Source organism: Vicia villosa, linkage group LG2 (assembly GCF_029867415.1).
Source record: "Vicia villosa cultivar HV-30 ecotype Madison, WI linkage group LG2, Vvil1.0, whole genome shotgun sequence".
NCBI classification, from domain to species: domain Eukaryota; kingdom Viridiplantae; phylum Streptophyta; class Magnoliopsida; order Fabales; family Fabaceae; genus Vicia; species Vicia villosa.
In genome coordinates, this window is record NC_081181.1 from 152,160,339 (window position 1) to 152,179,902 (window position 19,564).

Consider the following 19,564-nt stretch of genomic DNA (forward strand, 5'->3'; position numbering starts at 1 on the left):
AATGTATGCAATGTATGAATATGTTTATGATATATGATGTCAGAATATGATTTGTCCTTGATCGAGAAAATAAATCTCTGTATCATTGTGATTTTGATATCTGATCTTGTTTTTGAAGATGCTCAGCTGGGGATTTATGATTTTGCTTGGGGATGACCAGTAACTTGATGTACCCTGACCTGGGATGAAAGACATTAATAAACCATGTTTGAGAAGAGAAGAAGGTCGGGGAACCGACGGTGTCAAAGATGTGAACTCTGTTGAGGAGCTATGTCTTTTGTTGGACAAGAACATTTGAAGGTATCTTCTTAATGATTACTCTGTGGGGGATATGATCCGGTGTAACCGGCTTTGTAGAAGGGCATGAATGCTTTGAATATTGCCCCTAGTGATTTATATTGATTAGGACACACCACTGAGTATTGATCGATGTTTTGATTATGCCTTGTATAACTTTGCCCTAGCTATTAGGGAATTTTGAAGAGGTTCGCCTCGCGAGGACTTTATGAGATGTGTGCTATGGGCGACATGCCCCTAGTAGTCATAGGCCCAGGACAATGTCCCATGCTGATTGGGAAGTAGCTTCAGATCTTCTTGGATGTATGCCCCTGATTGTTTTGGCATCCTTGAGAGATTCTCGGAATCTTGACTTGACTGCCCTAGATTGATAGGCATTCTTTAAGAGATTCTCGAAATCTTGACCTGACTGCCCCAGGTTGATTGGATAAACCATGTCATGCCCCTTGTATACATAAGAGATATTGCTTCTGAAGTGGTTTTGTCTGTCGGGATAACTTTCAGTCATTAGTTGTACCATGTGCAAATTCTCTCTGATGCTAACATTTGAAATTATGTAGCAGAATTCGTTTAATAATGAATTCATGAGATGCAATGCATACATTTGTCTTGAGTTTTTGAAAAACGTTAAAACAGGAGATGTAAAAGCGCGATGTTTGTAAAAACATGATATTTGTAACAACGTGATGTTTGTAAAAACGTGATATCAACTCGGCATTTGTGGTAAACCTTAAGGATTCAGGATACCTTTTTGATGACAGTATGCTTTCGAACTAACCATGTTTCAATTAGGACTTTCAAGGGTTGTAACGTGGCTTGGTTCACAGTTTTAAGAAACAAAGGATAATAGCTCAAAAATTTATTTATACCCATCCCAATCTTCGTGATGTTCTTCGATCCTACGCTCAGTTATCTTTGCGTTTCAGCTTTAGCAGATCTTGACGTATTGATATTTGATGGTGGTTGAAGTACCAAAAGTTTATTTGGACAGTCAGTCATCCTTTTTGGTCGAGTATTTGTAGTGACCTCTTTTTTTCGACTTTGATTTTTGTTATCCCTAACTTTTGCCTGAACTGTTCATTTTGTGATTACAGTCAGCGGGATGTTTTTAGTTCTTGATAAGTTTCCTTCATATGTTTTGACTTAACATTTTTTCTTCTTTTTTCTTTTATGGATATTGACTGCCTGACTTGAGAATTACGGGAATCCATCATTACTGGTGTAAAGCATCTGGTATAACTGAGTTAACTGAGTAACTACCCTGCCCCAGGTTATGATTAAGGGATTGATTTGTATGAGAAAGAAACTTCCACTTCTTAGGCTCAAAGGGGTTAACGAGGGATTAACATCCTTATATCTCCACTGTTTAGGAATTGAAACAATGCCTGTACATCGTCAGCATAGTCTGTTCAAAAGCATACTGTATGAGGTTGCGGTATCGTTTTCGTCATCCTCCCTTAAAAGACTTACAGCTTAGCAGGAGTTGAGTATTACAAAACATATGCAGATTAAAGACATAATTTAAAAGGAGTGATAGCGAAATAATTTATTCAAGACAATCATATGCAATGCACTGAGGATGATTATTAAAACAGATAATGTCTATCATAATTCGAATGTTTAAACAAGCAAAATAGAAGTTGCAAATGAAAAGTAAAACTATTGATCTAAAAGCTCATCCTTCTAGCCATCCACAGCATTAGCAGTCACATTAGAAGTCTCAGGAGGATCAAATTCAATTTCCCCAGCATCGATCATATCTTGGATCTTGTTCCTCAATGTCCAGCAGCTATTCGTATCATGACCAGGACTATCGGAGTGATATGCACACCTCACATTAGGATTATAGCTTCGAGCAGAAGTACTAGGATTCTTAGGGGGATCCTTTAAAGTGATCAATTCTGACTTCAACAGGTGTTGTAATGCTTGAGCCAGTGACATATTGATCTTTGTGAACTGACGCCTAGGCGTGTCTTGCTTGTTTTGACGACCTTTTTGAGGTGCCGGTGTGGATATTAGAACTGCCCCAACAGATTGGTCATGGTTATTCTTTTTCTGACCATATACCTCGTTTGACTCTGACTTCCCATTGAAATGTTTCTTTGTAGCACCTGAGGACGTAGCAGCTTGAATCTTACCGCTTCGGATGCCATTCTCGACGCGTTCCCCAGTCAGTATAAGCTCAGTGAATCCAGATGATGAGCCTCCCAGCAAATGACTATAGAAAGGGCCAGTTAGTGTACTCATAAACATATCTACCAACTCTCTGTCAGCCAAGGAAGGTTTGACTCTTCCAGCTAAGTCTCTCCATTTCTGAGCATATTCTTTGAAGCTTTCATTAAGGCCCATAGACATGCTTTGTAGTTGCATGCGGGTTGGTGCGAGATCAGAATTGTATTGATATTGCTTATAGAAGGCAACAACCAAGTCTTCCCAAGTGCGGATATTGGTACCCTCCAGTTGATAGTACCATTCGAGTTGAGTTCCAGACAAACTCTCTTGGAAGAAGTGGATCCACAACTTTTTATCAGCAGTATGAGGTTGAATCTTCCTCACATATGATCTTAAATGCAGCTTAGGACAAGAGACTCCGTCATATTTAGCAAAGGTCGGAACCTTGAACTTTGGAGGGATTACAACTCCAGAGATGAGTCCTAGTTCCTCAAAATCCAACCCAGGTACCTTCTGGATCTCAATGGCTTTCATACGTTCTTCAAGCAGCTTGTATTTGTCGTCTGGATGTTCGTCCTCGTGGTAATAGTCTTCTTCTTCAGAGGGCTTGGCAGTATCATGGTTGCTTTTTGCCTCAGTCTTGATACTAGCATCATCATCTTGCTCATCTTCGTCACTGTCTTCAGAGGCTTCGGCATCCCTGAGTTGCAAGATCGGTCTAAGCCTTTTTCTTAGAATCTTCTTGCCTTTCTTCTTCTTATTCTTGGTAAGGAGTGCTTTCAGTTCATCTTGCCCCTTGGACAAGTTCAGGATCAGATCTTGAAATTGGGCGTTCTGAGCTTGAAGGTCTTTGACTGATTGCTCGAGATTCATGATGCTGAAATAAACAGCGAGGAGGTGAGAAACCTGTGGTGGAAACCTGTGATGCAATGTTATGAATGCAGATGCAACATTTTCAAGGATCTTTAGGAAATTTAGTTAGCAACTTTAGAAAATGGTTTGGTTGCGTCTTTGTTTGAAGAACTTTGATTCTTGGGTGTTCTTCTCTGGGAATCGAGCTCACCATATCCAGTGGGTCATAGCCCCTGATTCGAGATACCTCTGAATTTGAAGGTACATGGCTAGAGGAAAATAAATCCTCTTGCCCCTTGATAGGTGTTGAGCCTTTGAATTGGAAGGTATGTGGCTAGAGGAAAATAAATCCTCTTGCCCCTTGATTAGGAATTCAGTTCTTAATAGGAGTACCTGAAATTGTGCGCCCTAAATCCCTAAGATCTTTGAAAGGGTTAGTTAAATCATGTTATGCTTATGATGTCATGATGTCATGAATGTTATGCGAATGCAGTTCATTAGGCACAGCGTGAAATAATAAGGGCAAACAAGTCCTTTAGCAAAACCTGCAAGGAAACAAAGGTTAGTAGCACACACAAACAAGTCACACAAGTGTCCTTAGGTTTAGAGGCTTGCATGAAGTTCGTTGGTAAGTAACCTCCCCACTGAAGTTTAGTTGGTTCAACCTGTCCTATATAAAGATCGGGTTCTAGGGAGCTCATATCATTGACCTTTCTCGAAGGCGCTTATCTCAGTTCGGCAATCGAATCACCAACCGAGAAGGTCCTGAAAGTCCGGTCCATACGAGTGTAGCTTCGAGTATCAACCAACTTCAGTCGGAACCAAAGCCAGCCATCTCGCTACTTTCTAATAGGCCAAGGTCAAGTTCGACTAAGGTTCTAAGGGCGAATTAGTGCTTAATGACACCACGCGGCAGCCAAGCATTTCCTCAGGTCGGATCCCAAGGAACACCAGGACAAACCAATGTGTCACACTAACGATGGCCATCAGGTCAACCACATCAGTATACGCTGTGCAGTCTCATTGATCTCATGCCATTTACCTAAGGTACTCAGATCCGGGTTAGGATCTTTCACACAGCAGAATACCCAAAACAGCCCTGCAAAAATAAAGCAAACAAAGCAAACAATAGAAAACATTTAAGTGATTCCTAAACTTTTAAGGTAACCCCTCTTTTATCGAAATTAGTCCCCAGCAGAGTCGCCAGTTCTGTAATACGGTGAACTGACTTTTTATCAATCGGAATGTCGCGGTTAAGCATGAGTCGCCACCGACTTTTATTTTATCCAAACTAAATCAGAAAGGCTAAAAGAAACAGAAAAAAAACCTTTTAAAGAAATCTAAGTTCGGGGGTAATTTATGCAAAGGGAAGGTGTAAGGCACCCTTTGCATCCATGGTTTTCCATGGGCTCTTAATTGCTTTGCTTGCTCGTTTTCAGAAAATGTAGATGAAAGAGGAAAAAATGGACTTTAGCTCGTAAATGAGCGTAGCCAGTTTTTGAAGAATTTTGAGAAAGAATATAGAAAATAGAGCATGGCAAGGCAATTAGGGGCAATTACCTTAAACTCAGATGATAGGTCTCTTTTTAGCCTTTCAGAATGAAAGGGTCAATCCTTGCCATAAGAGGGCAGGAAGCCTTTCGTTTGGAGGTAGAAGGGTCATCGAATTATCATTCGCTCAAAGACTGACCCATGCCATAAAGAGGCAGGTAGTCTAAGAGGAAGGATCAGAATAGCCTTTTTTCGTAGGCAACCAGAGGATACCTCAGCCTTTTCCGTAGGCAACTTTCGAGGGTCGAGGTCATGTTAGTGTATCGAAGGCAGCATCATTAGGGACCATGACCTTTAATCGAGGCAACATGGCTGAGGTATCCTCGTATTCGAGGGACTGGCTATTCTGCACAAAATACAAGGCAACAAGGAAACAGGCAACAAGGCAACAGAGAGGTTACCCAAAAGCGTGCGTGTGTGCACCAATCACGTGATTATATTCAATTATATTATCTTGTAAATTAATGAGGCTAATTCAATTTAATAGTTGTCACTCCTTATTTTACTAACCACGCAGATAATATAAGGCAAGAAGCAGTAATATGGGGAAGGGAAATTGTAACCAGCGGAGGAGAGGGGAATTGAAACCAGCGGGATGTAATTAAAACAAAAGGTTTAACACAAGTAATAATTGAGGACAGGGTTTAGGGTTACCAATGTTCGTAGCTTTGGCAATTTGACAAACCCTGAAAAGGTAAAAATAAACAAAAATAGGGTGAGTGCATTTATCAGTTCACAGGATAATTAGGGTTAATCCTAATTTAACAAATAAAAATAAAATTTAATAAATAAGTATTTAGAACAGGAAGAACACTTATCTTTTGATTTGATCTGACATGGTTGATAATCGGAAGAAGCCTCAAGGTTAACCCTGAAAGTGGCAAGGCAAAGGCAGAAAAATAGATGGAGTGAATGTATGCACAGTTCGAATATATAAGGGCAAACCCTAAAATCAAAAGGAAACAAAATAGACTTTACAATAAATTAAATACTTAGCTTTGTGAAGGGCGTGGCGCGTAGTCGGGAGATACTTGAAAAATCAACCCTGAAAAGGCACAGAAAAAGAAAGATTTCAGTGTAGGGCTAATTCTCGTAAACCCTGATTCGGTCGCAAGTTAACCCTGATTAATAGAATAAAAAACAAATTAATTGTTGGTTTTCAACCCAATTAATTAAATCGGCGAAAATCAGATTTTAATTGAATTAATTAATCCCAATATATTTTTTAACTAACTATGATTTTATAAAATTATTTAAAATAAAGAAAATAATTTGAAACAAATAATCATATAAAACAAATAGAAAATCCAAGTTTTATGTTTATGAAAAGGATTTAATCAATAAGACAAGTTATTACTAAATAAAAACTATTATAAATATATATATAACAAATAAGAAAATAATAAAATATAAATAAAATAAAAAGAATTGGGAGAAACTTAGCTGGTGGTTCAGTGAGACGCTTCTTTGAAATCTATGGTGCATCCCCAATTCAGTAAACGTTGGATCCAGCATGGTGAGATCTGAGGGCTGGTGTTGAAGATCCTATGGTGTATGCGCGTCACGTTCCACACAGGATCATTGTATGAATGCTAACAAATAAATTCAGTAAAATATATATGACCCCGGGGGGATCGAACTGACGCCCTCATGTATCTAGGGGTTTGGACAACACTCTCGTCCACTACGCCACTTCAATTTTGCTGTTAATGGAATGGGTTAGAACGAAAATAAAGAAAACTGAAATTTTAAAATTCAAGTCATCGCGCCAAAGCCCAGCGTCGTCTCCTTCGTTAGTGCTTCAGAATCTCAGACACCTTAGGCCACGGTTTTATGGTGTTTCCATAGAACCTGCAAAATCATAAAACGCTATATACACGACGAAAATCAACAAGGAAGCCATTGATTGACTCGTTTTGGCTCCCTAAGCATGATGGTGCCATTAATTTGGTCCAATTTTCCTTATTTCAGAAAGCCCTAAACCAAACCTTGGAACCCTAGCCATGGCGAATTCCCCATCTCGCGGTTAAAATATAATCAAACCATCCAGAAAGATTCGAAACATCATTAAGAACAATAATATGCAATAGAATTGTATCAATTATGCACGATTTAACGAAAACGAATCTAAGATTTTGAATGCAAATCGTAAGCGTATAAGCTCTGATTGCAATGCTTTAGGGTTCGATAGCGACTGGGGAGTGATCAGGAGTGCTTCCAGGATATGTTTGAACCTTCAAAGGCCTCTGAATTCCCTTCAATCTTTCAAACCGACTTCCACCTTTTCTTGAGATTTTTTGAACTTTTCACGTGTTCTGTAGGGCTGCAAATCCTTGTAAAACCGACCCCCCTTTGCGACCTGAATTTCTTTGGATTTTATAGGAGATGCCCATTAGGTCAGTAACAATGAATCCATATCAAAATAGAAGATTGAAATTTGGTTTAATGGAAATCGAATCTTTCCTCCTTTTTCCAATCTCACACGATTCTCTTCCCCCATGTCATATATTTTTTATTTTTTAGAAAGATCCCACATATCTTTTATGACTAAGTCTGATTTTTTCATATTTTAAGGTTTTATTAAATATTTAAATGAATAACAATTCAAATAAACGCTAATAAAATCACAAAAATAAATGACGGGTGCAAAGGCCCCTCTTAAGGTCCTGGACATATTTAAAATCCAAATAGTAGGCCCATTAGTCACCAACCCTCAAATTGTCCTCCATTCATTTTCTCTGATCTTTGTTTAGGAGAGTGTGTCTTGGAGCCTTGAACTTTGATTTGAATTCGAACAAGAGAAATAGGATGGGCAAATTTTGGGGTATGACACACTAGAATTGGTAACCCATTTCGGTACAAAATCACCTACGTATGGAGAGTATCAACCCAATGAAAGAAAATTCACTCTTAATAGTGATAAGTACAAATTAGTCTGATTTATACTCTCCCAATTCAGTGCCTCTTTTCCTAATACTATCCGTGAATTTCAATCCTTGTTCCCCCCAAATTTGAGACCCCTCTCACTTTCACTCAAACACTTAAATAGTCTATTCTCCTAACTTGAAATATGACCCAAGAATATATTATTACAAAACAAACTGACAAACAAAGACTCAATAACAATAAAAATTATCAAGCTAAACAATGCAAGGTCTGAGTCTTCACAGAGTAGAACGACTCCTTAAATAGCAATAATAATCAAGCTAGAAAGTCCAGTAGGAGTTTTGATTTGAATGCGACTAAACCTCTAAAGCGCATGTGATTACTCTTCAATAATGTTGATTGCAAGTCTTGATTGACCACATCTTGAATAAATCTAAATCTCTTAAATATAACAAACTCAATTTCTCTAAAACGGATTCACATTAAATCTTTCTTAAACTAAAATGCGCATAAACAATCAAATCTATGGTTGTACATAAAAGAAAACAAATCTCCAAATGTGCAAAAATTACTATAAACAGCTTTCATGCTAAACTTGTTGCTTTCTACTAAAGTGTCTTAAATCACTTTAAGAGAGGATGTCTCACAACTTAACTAAACATCTTTTTACACATGTTGCCTATCACATGTAATAACAAGTAACATTTAGACTATAAATGAGTTAAATGTTTGATATAGAAGATATGTGACTCATAGTATAGTGGCATAAAGTTTTGAGTGGAAATGTGGCATATCTCTCTCTCTTAAAATTTCTTATTCCTAATTTTGACACTCCTCCGAATTCTTTAATTAGTGAAAATCATATAACGTATTGACCAAGTTCAAGACAAGATATAATGGGCGTATACCTATGAAAATCTAATAGTGTGTTTGGATGAAATATTTTAATGAAAAAAATGTAATGTCTTGGAGAAATTTAAAATGATTTGGATAAAGTTCATTGTTTGGATAAAGAATATGAAGAATTGTCAAAATGATAAAAAATTATAAATTATTTTGTTCAAGTTAAATTTTAATGATTTTGAAATGACACATAAAATCTAATAATTTGAAATTTCTCCCGTACTTCATAGAATGTGAATGTCAAATTAAATATTAATTAGTATTATTTTAAAATTTGCAAGTTGGTCCTTATATTTTAAATTTTAAAAATTGATCCTTAAAATTTTTCAAATATTGCAAATTAGTCATTAATAAATTTTAAATTTTATAAATCTATCTCTTTAAAGTTTTAAATATTTCAACTAGGACCCTATTTTTCAAATTTTAAAATTGGCCCAAAATTTTTAAACGTTATAAAAAAGACCCAAAACATTTAAAAATGAATAGTTTTAACACCCTATCCAAATAAAATAATTTAAAATAATTTAAAATTTTATGAATTTTAATTAAAATATTTATATTATATAAAGTTTCAAAATTGATCCACACTTTAAAAATTGATCTTTAATTAAATAAAGACTCTATTATATTTGTTTAGTCTACTTTCGTGAATAAAGTCATATAGAAAAACCAAAATTGTAATTATATCTTAAATAATTTTAAAATGGTGTTTATTTTCTTAACTCCTCTCTTGATTTATCTACTAAGTGTCCAAATTATGTTGCTATCACTTTGGCTTGTGCTTGTTTTATAGTGTGGAAGAAAAACATCTCACACATTATCCAAAATTTCCATTGTAATGTTCTCTATATAAGTTAATGAAGTCACGTGGTTCGCCGTAAAAAAAAAAGTGAGCATCAATCACTATAAAAGCTTGACTAATATTGGAAAAATATAGACATGACTTTTTCTTTGCCTTGACGGGTAGGTAATTAATTGAGCACAAAATACTTCATGCACTTAGTCCATAACCCTTTTTGTCCGGTCCCCTTTACATATCGTATACTATAAATTCACTCTTGTATGTCCATAGTTTTTCTCATCCCTCTCTCATTTCCATTTTTTTTTCAGTACCATACTTTTAAAAATATAATCATGATCCGTACTATATTGATTGCATGTCATGAATTTCTTAATATGAAAATCTCAGAAGAAAAATTATCAGAAAAACTCAAAGACACCAAGGTAATAACATACCGAAATGAGTTAGCCAATACAAAGATGAGAAGAAAGACAGTCAAGAAAAGTGTGAGGTTTATGGATTCAGAACGAGATCCTCTTTTGGATAAAGACCAAGAGAAGGAGTTGGTGAAAGGAAGAGGAAGCTGCAACAGTGATTGTAGTAGTGATTTTGATGAATTTGGAGAAAGAGAAAGGATGAATATTAGAGTGAAGGTAAAGATGACAAGAGAAGAAGCTGCTAAGTTTCTGTCAAAATTTAAAGACAAGGAAGGAGCGGTTCTTCCATTCAAGGATGTTGCTCCTCATATTGTGGCTCTCCCACTCGACAGAGTTACCATTCTGTCCCCTTGAACCAGCCATATAATAGCAATTATAGTTGTAGTTTCTAGTTAGTGTGTTTTTGTTGTTTCAAAAAAAGTGTTTGTGTTACTTTTGACTACATCAATTTGTTAGTGTTGTATGCACATTTTGCAAAAACTGAAGAGAAGTGCTATTTGAATATTCTAGTATCAGTTTCAATGTTATTTGCCGTCGTCCCGTTTTAGATATGTTTAAAGATGACTAACTTGTTGGAAAAAATGTTGGCACATATGGTCCGTTGTTTTCCTCCTAAAAGATATAAAAGATATCAATTTCAATATGAGACTAGTTTATTAAAGTCAATATTTTTTTTTTTAAGCCTCTCTTAAAACTAACCAAACAATTGGACTCGAGTGGTAACTAAGGACGAATCTTCGGAAAATATCGAGTTCGATTTCTAGTAGAAATAATATTTAATCAGTGTTATGACCTCTCGACACAAACTTGAATTACAAGGTCTTCATTCTCATAGGAACCAGAGCACATAAATAAATAAAAACTATAAGTGATAAAGAGAAAAAAAATAATTTTTCAATATAATATTGTTAGAAATTAAAAAGTAAAAAAAAAAAAATTTCACCGAAGACGCTAGAGTTGCAAAAGGTTGAAAGGCATATGGTGGTTTCCAGGTAGGGGTGGCAAAACGGGTCGTCCGCCCTGCCCGCCCCGCCTTAAACCCGCCAAAAAACGAGCGGGGGGACATGCCCGCAAGTAAAATGAGCATAAAAATCATGCCCGCCTCGCCAAGATGGCGGGTTGGCGGGCGGCGGGCTTGCCTGCCTATTTTTATTTATATTTTTTTATTTTTTTAATAGATTAATAGGGTTTTTTTTATCTTTTAATTGATTTTTTCACTTATTTTTTATAAAAGCAACTTGTTAACAAATTTTACTTAAAAAATATAAAAATAAACCATCAAGAAATGGAATTACTAAAATTAACTAAAAAAGAGAGAATTTTGGAGGAGGGGCGGGCTTTGGCGGGAGGCGAGCATTGGCGGGACGGGCTATGGCGGGCGGCGGGTTTTGGCGGGGCGAGCTTTGGTGAGCGGCAGGCCTAAACTCCCAAACCGTCATTTTTTGGCGGGTGCGCGGGCCGGACTGGCGGGCCACGACCCGTTTTGCCACTCCTAGTTCCAGGCAACGCCGAGATTCACTGTGGTGATAACCTGATGGCCAGTTGTAACGGGAGTTTGCAGAGGTTAGGAGAAGGTCGTTAGTTGCATGCGGTTGCGGAAGAGGCAGTAAGGTATCGAGCGACCAAATTCTGGTCTGTGGCACTGTTATAATTATGACGGCGGAAGGTCTGATTCAAAAAGTTTATGTGTATCGGACTTGGTGGCTTCAGTTCAAGGATTTGTTCGTTGATGCATCATATTTGGGGTTTGTTATGGATTCGTTGGATTTCAATATATATATATATATATATATATATATATATATATATATATATATATATATATATATATATATATATATATATATATATATATATATATATATAAGGAGTGCTAGCAAGACTCTCTTTTCAACACTATCTCTAACACTCATTTTATTATTGGTTAAAACATGTATGGGTCCCTCACTTTGGAAATGGATCCCACATAAAGTGGTAAGACCCACACATGTTTCAACCAATAAGAAAGCGAGTGTTAGAGAGAGTGTTGCTAGCATTTCTCATATATATATATATATATATATATATATATATATATATATATATATATATATATATATATATATATATATATATATATATATGAGCATATCAAGTGAGAGCATTTTTAAATGAGAGATGAGAGGAAGAAATATCAACTATTGGATTCATCAAGAGAGAGAATGTTAACACATTAATGAGTCTATTAATTTCTCTCTCTTGATGAATTCAAGGGTTGATATTTCTTCCTCTCATCTCTCATTTAAAAATTGCTCTCACTTGATATGCTCCCATATATATATATATATATATATATATATATATATATATATATATATATATATATATATATATATATATATATATATATATATATATATATATATATATATATATATATATATATATATATATATATATATATATATATATATATATATATATATATATATATATATATATAATATCATGTATCTCTATCATTCTTTTTTAAAACAACATTTTCTTTAAACAAATAAATATTAAAATATATAAACAAAATATGTACATTTGGGGGGCTAGACCTGACCCAAAGAGAACCAACAAACCAAAAATAAAACTTGAAGACGAGCACACAACCAATTTATTCTTGTGATCAACTACCTAACCGCGTGAAAGTCCATCCCCCTGGCCAATTATAAGATCAAACAAATCGATAATTAGGTAAGCCCAACATATCTCTAAAGAACTCTCCTTTGATGAAATAAGGAATCAAATCCCACTAAGGAAATTCTTGGATCACATGATCGTGATTAGAAGTCATATCTACACATCTGATACCTTCCTGATATCTGGGACTGTTGGAGCGGTATAGCGGCAAGCAACAAAAATTTTGGAAGTATTTATCCAGGAAATTATCGTGTCCACAAATATTAGTGCTACTGAACTGCCGTTCGACGGATTCTTAATTCTTGAGTTTGGATTAAATGGGTTTTAAGTAAAAACGGAAAATATAACATATGAACATAAAAAGAATACATTCTTGATAGAGAATAACTTATCTGGTTCGAATCTAAACTACTCCTCACAAACTTAGATTTATCACTCCGTCGTACTTAATCTACAATACTCATCAGAATCACCACATATCCCTCACATCAATGTCCATTTCTGCAACACCGACGAGTGTTCAACTATATTTCTCTTTCGACGATGTCTCAACCGATCGAACAACACAGAGACATTAAACTCAGATATTATGTGGATGTTAACCCCAATCATATGTCTAGAAACAAAAGCTAACAAATATCCCCCTAATCAAGATTTGTGATGTCTATTTCTACAACAACATAAACCCAAAGCATTTAAGCAAAAAGATCAGAAAAACACTGATTAAGATTTGTAAAGTAAACTTTATACAACTAGTAGAAAAAGCAACAAACATCCATGGATTTAGAGTAATTTACGTACAAGCTCACCAAAAGAGAAATACAAAGAGAAGAGAAGAAGAGGAACCAAACATTTCTTGGTTTGTCAACACCAATCGATGAGAAATTCAACCTCCGATCATCCGATTACAAGCTCCAATGGTGTTTCCAAGCTAAATCTACCCAAAAATGACCTTGGATGAGTTGGGGTTCAAAAATACCCAAAACATAACCTAAAAAAATCTGATTTTTGCCTATTTATGCAATTTTGAGCTCTGTACAGCGCGCATCGCGCCCAACCTACTGTCTTGAAAAAACAGCTTCTAGTAAAAATGACGTAACTTGAGAACCGTAACTCCGAATTGCACCCGGTTCGAAGCGTTGGAAAGCTTATTCAATTTCCCATCTAACAATGACAACATATCAACCAAATTGGTGATTTATTATTCTTTGGTTTTGAGCTTTATTCGTTGATGCGCTTGTTCCATTGCTCAAAAACACGCGTTTGAAGCCGTGTTTTCAACACGTTATTGCTCATGCTCCAAATACGCCTCAATACCTACAAAATGAATAGAAAACTATCAAAAAGTATAAAAGTATATGAAAATACATCTATTCACAAAGTATACGTATTTATACACAAAATGGGGTATTATTCAAACGGTATTAACAAAAAGTATCGATAAATGCAACAAAACATATATACAAAATAAGTACATTTTTGCACTTATCAGTGACTAAAAGCCATAATTAACTAGAGATGTTTGCATTTAGTCCATCTATTGCGGAGTTCCCTAGGCATCATATCCTCATTCATAATATAATGAATAGCACCTTGAGAGCCACTCTTAATCCATACCTTTGACCAACCTCTAACTTTCGCTTTTTCTAACGCTAGCAAAATCGTGATAATCTTCACATGCAACACAGTAACATGACCTAAATTGGCAGCAAACACGGCTAGGAACTCCCCATGACCGTCTTGGCAATACCACCCCTTACGGAAAAATCCTCTCTTACCAATATGTCTGTTTTTATTTTATTCCACTCTAAGTTTTGGTATTTCCAACAAACCGTTATAATTCTAGGGGATTTTCTATAACGTCTCTTGATCTGCAGTCCATCCAAGATGTCTAACTCTATCTTACGGTTCACGAGGGAGGAACCCATTCTAGTTTGAGCCAAGATGGTGCCTACCATTATAAGAACATTAAGGATAGAGTTACTGAGCCGACTCTCATTTATGACCAGTCAAATGTGATGAATTGTGTGAGACCAAGCTGCTAACATTATGTCGTGAAGTTTGGGATGCCAACCTAGCGTCATCATATGAAAAATATCCATAGTGGCTTTTGGTAGAACTATAATCCCAAAGATAGATGTTATCTCCTTCCAAATAGCCACTGCAAATGGGTAGTTGAATATTATGTGTCTGAAGAGTTTGACTGCTTGTTGCACATGCAACACATATTCCAAACGGCACCCCCTTTTCTGCAGATTCAAATCACAAGGGAGCATATTATGCATGAACCTTGACAAAGTGAAGAACACCGAAGGAGGGATAAACTTTTTCCAAACAAGCCTAACCCAAACTAAGGTATTCTATCAAAATCGTCAGGTGTTTATGAGCCTCTCTCATTGAAAAGATATTTTTTCTCACGTACTTCCAAACTAATTGATCTTGAAGCTAGTCCCTAAGGAGGATCTTGGCTCAAACTAGAATGAGTTCCTCCCTATGAAGTGCTAAGTGATTGATGAATATAGAAAAGCATTTGAAGCTTCAGAGTTGTGAAAAGAAAAAATGTAAAGCTCGTCTGGTCCGACACTTAGCATGTAATAAAGTGATTAGAGTATTATAAAGATATAATTGTAACTCTTAAAATACTAAGGTAACTCTCACACACACATTCAAATATTTTTGAAGCCTTTCTTATTTTATAAAATCAGCTAAAAATATTCCATACACATTCTTAATGGGTTAAGGGGATGTTTAATCAATTAGGAGTGTTTTTACACCGTGTAGTCGATTACCACGTTAGGGTTAATCAATTCTAACTTTTGTAATTCCTACCAATTGATAGAGAATCCTTTAATTGGCCAGTGACAGAAGATCCAAAACATTCTTTTTCTATATTTGCTAATCGATTAATAGTTAGAGTTAATCGATTAGAAGTAATAAAAAGCTCATGAACTGTTTTCCCTTTTTAACCAAATCTTCTTTTATAAATAGAGGGTTTGTTATCATTTCATTACGCACAAGAAAACTAATTTGAAAAGCAATACTTTCTCACATTTTACTCTTATCCTCATCTTTTTCTACTTCTTAATTGAAATTGCCTTAGTGTTTTGAAAGTGAAAAATATCTATGTGATTTTCTTATTGTTTTGGTGCTTTGTGAATATTGTAAGTTACTCAAAATGGTGTTGTCTCTTGTGTAATCTCTTTAAAAGAAGAAGTTGCTTATTCGTAAGCTTAAACAGTTAAAAACTCTTGTTTAATTCTTTAGAGTAGCCAATAAAAATTTATGTTTGATTTGAGAGCTGATCTGCGAAGAACTCTTATTTAATTTGATATTAGTCTTATAAAATCTCTATAAGATTTTTGAGTTGAATAGTGGATATTGAAGATAGAACACTACTTAGTCACAAGTTTCCACCTAAAAGCGGAAAAGAGATCAAGCTCAACAATTCTCCAAACAACATCAATCAAACCGTCAACAAACGCATTCAATTATCTTTTTCCAAAAGTTTTTTTTATAAGGTGATAAGTGAATGCGTTTGTCCATAGTCCATAGCTATATTATGATTTAGCCTCCGTGTTTTTATGGCTATCAAGTTGTATTTCAATTCCCATTGTTAGTGAAATGTTATGCACTGTGTGTAGCTATGAATGATAGATATTAACTCACATTACTACTAGTATTGTAGTCCTTTGGAAGCATTTTCAATCATATTGCCTAAATAATCATTAATCAATACTATATGGTTTAATTATTGGCGTCTATATTGTGAGATAAGCACAAGTAGCTATGCATCATACTCGACTTAATTGTAAGAATTAAGTTGAACGAGTCCTTCGCGATAATTATTAGTGGACATGGAAGAAATTGGTGTTTAAACACTAATTATTATTGTGTGGCTTACTCTAATGATATGTCAATTCAAAAGCCCATTATGTAGTCCTTTGTAACGCTGTCTATTCAAATTAATTACATTACCTAGCTTACCGTAAAAATAGAAAGAAAAACAGTTGAGCATCGACAATCACTATAAGCTTGACTAATATTGGCAAAGACATGACATGACTTTTCTCTAACTTGACGGATATGTCATTAATTCAGCACAAAATACTGCATCTACTTGGTCCATCACCTTCATTTGTCATGCTTATCCTTTATTATTATTTTAAATTAGGGTTCACAATCGTACTAATAGCTGGAAATTGCCTATGTGGCAGTTAGTTTCTGCAACCTCATCAGATTATTGGATTTCGTCAAAGCTCAAATTACTTCTGAAAATGAGAAAATGAAATTTGAAATTTAAGATTTTATAAATTAAGTTTTTCAAAATTTGAGTTTTTTTTTTTTGTTGTATTTTTTGAAATTTGAGTTATAAGAAGAATACATCGATGAAGATAAATGAATATTAGAGACTGTTTTTTCAAATTTGAATTTTTTTTATACGAGGTTTTTTGAAATCTAAATTTTAAAAAGAATATAATATTGACAAAGACTAATTAATATTGAAATAACAAAATGTATAATTTTTAAACTCGTGATAGTTGATCTGGTTTTTCAATTATTTTCACCTATATATAGTTGCAGTTGGTCACCGAAGAAATCTTTCATAATCTTGGCATTCAGTTTCATTCATAAGTGTTCCTTATTGGCAAGCATCCTTTTCTCTTCCATCCTTTTTTCATTATTTTGCTTCCCCGTCCTCACTTATCCGTGTATCGTTCTCAACTCACACTTTTACCTTCATTAATTTCCGTTCTTTGGTCAAGATGAGTGATAGCCCTATTCACATAGTGAGCGATTCTGATAGTGATTTTTCTTCTGTTGCAAGAATTAGGGTATATCCTGATTCACATTCTCTCCACTTATTGACGACTGATGAGATCAAGTACGACTAGGTGGATGTAGAAGTGGTGAGAACCCCGTCCATTATAAATACCAAAATAGCTGTAGATGTTGGTGACATCACGATCGGCGACCCTTTGCATTGGTTAGTCTTTCTTGTGGGTTCGGAAAAAAAGGATATGTAGTTCTAATGAAGAATGCTTGGTCCCTTCTTATGAGTTTTGATTCACAAAGATATGACTATGACTTCCCTTCTCTTACTTTGAGGTGGCCATCTTGAAACACTTGAAGGTGAGAAGATAGAGGTCCTTTCTAAGGTCACCTTCCACACTTATCAGGCTACTTGTTTTTTCGCTGGCTATTGTTGGTAGAGGGAACATACAGATTGGTTATATGTAATACTTTTAAGGAGAAGGACACTTGGAAGGGGAAGTGAGAAGCCATGGAGCATAAATGCTCCGCTTTCCATAAAGAACTTGTCGACTTGCAAAGGAAGATCAAACTTGTTTAGGCTTTGAAGAAGAAGTGAAGCTCCATGGTTCTCATTCAACTCATGTTTCCCGATTCGCTGAGCTGGATTCCTCCCTCGAGGCAAAGAAGAAGTGGCACCGGGAGACTTCAAAAGTTGTTGCTGAGGAAGATCGTCTAGTATAAAAGGCTTAGAAAACTCTTGAACATAAAGGGGAGGCTCACACCGAGACCTCCAAGGCTCACAAAGATGAGGTGGCTGCCCTGAAAGAAAAATCTTTGGAGTCCCTTCAGAGAACTGTGCAGACTGTGTACAGGGCCCATGCTCCGACACTAAGTCAGGAAAAGGGATTATGCTCTAAAATTCTTATTCTTGTCGAAAGAGTGTTCCCTTTTAAGGATTCTCCAGAGGGGAATTCCATGTGTGAACAGGTTACTTCGTCTCAGGGAGCTGAAACTTGACTTTTCTTTCTTTCTTTCTTTCCTTGTTTCCAGGTTGTTGTGTCTTGGCTATGATGGCAATATTTATATTATATTTTTACCTCAAGGATTTAGAGTTTATTCATATATTGGATATGTAATTGGCTCTTCTTTATTGTCGTCTTATGCTTCTGATTGGTTGTGAGTCTTATGGTTCTTTATTTCCATCGTATATAAAAGATTTTTTCTTTACCTACCTCCCTATGGGGGTCACCCCCAGCGAAAAACCCATTTTACCCCGCTTCGGAAATACATTTCAGAAATTTTTTTTTTCAAAATTTTTCTAGACTTCGGAAGTGCATTTCCGAAAAAATCCCAAAAATTGGGATTTTGACTAATTCGGAGATGCATCTCCGAAACAACAAAAAAAATCTAAAAAAATCCCAAAAATTAATTTTAGGATATTAATTAATTCACATATCATAAATTTGATATAATTTATGAGTAATGAATAATAATAATTATATATTTTGATATAATTTATGAGTTATGAATAATAGTTATTATATATTTGTATCCTGATTCATATTTTAAAATTTAAAATAATTTTAATTAAAATTATTAAAATAATTTCACTTACAAAATAAGTTATAATTTTTTATTTATATATTTATAATAATTGTTATATATTTATAAAAAAAATTAAAAAATAGTGTTTTAATTTATAATAATTATTATATATTTATATATTTATATATTTATATAATAATTATTATATATTTATATATTTCACTTACAAAATTAATAATTATGATTATATATTTATATATTTATTCTGATTCATAATTAAAAATGAGTTATAATTTTTTATTTAGTTTAAAAAAATTATAAAAAGATTTTGTCTTAATTTTATTTAATGAATAAATTTTATACTTAATTTTATATAATTCAAAATTTACTTATGAAATTAAGATGTTTTTGATTTATATAAGTTAGTAAAATAATTTTTAACTTTAAAATTGTTTAGGAAATTTTGATTCACCTTAATTTTATTGATTTACCTTCATTTTATTGATTCACTTTCATTTTATACCTATTAATTGTATTGATTCACCTTGATTTTAATTTTTTAATAATTATTGAATTATTTCGGAAGCGTATATCCGAAACATTCCAAGACCAATTTGGTCTTGGAATATTTCGAATATGCATCTCCAAAAACACCTCCCTCTCCTAAAAAGGGGTGTTTTCGGAAATGCATCTCCGAAAACTCAAAAAAGGGGGTGTTTTC

The 19,564-nt window shown here is 34.7% G+C and overlaps 1 protein-coding gene across 1 annotated transcript; it reads left to right on the plus strand.

Moving 5' to 3' along the window:
* Window positions 1-9,674: 9,674 nt before the first annotated feature.
* On the plus strand, window positions 9,675-10,689 carry LOC131647090 (uncharacterized). Its single transcript, XM_058917002.1, has one exon. It carries the CDS (start codon window positions 9,724-9,726, stop codon window positions 10,231-10,233), a length of 510 nt encoding a protein of 169 aa, XP_058772985.1. The 5' UTR covers window positions 9,675-9,723; the 3' UTR covers window positions 10,234-10,689.
* The last annotated feature ends 8,875 nt before the right edge of the window (window positions 10,690-19,564 follow it).

Bases quoted from the DNA above. Each gene is read 5' to 3' on its own strand.
- LOC131647090 (XM_058917002.1), top strand. From the start codon at position 9,724: ATGTCCATAGTTTTTCTCATCCCTCTCTCATTTCCATTTTTTTTTCAG.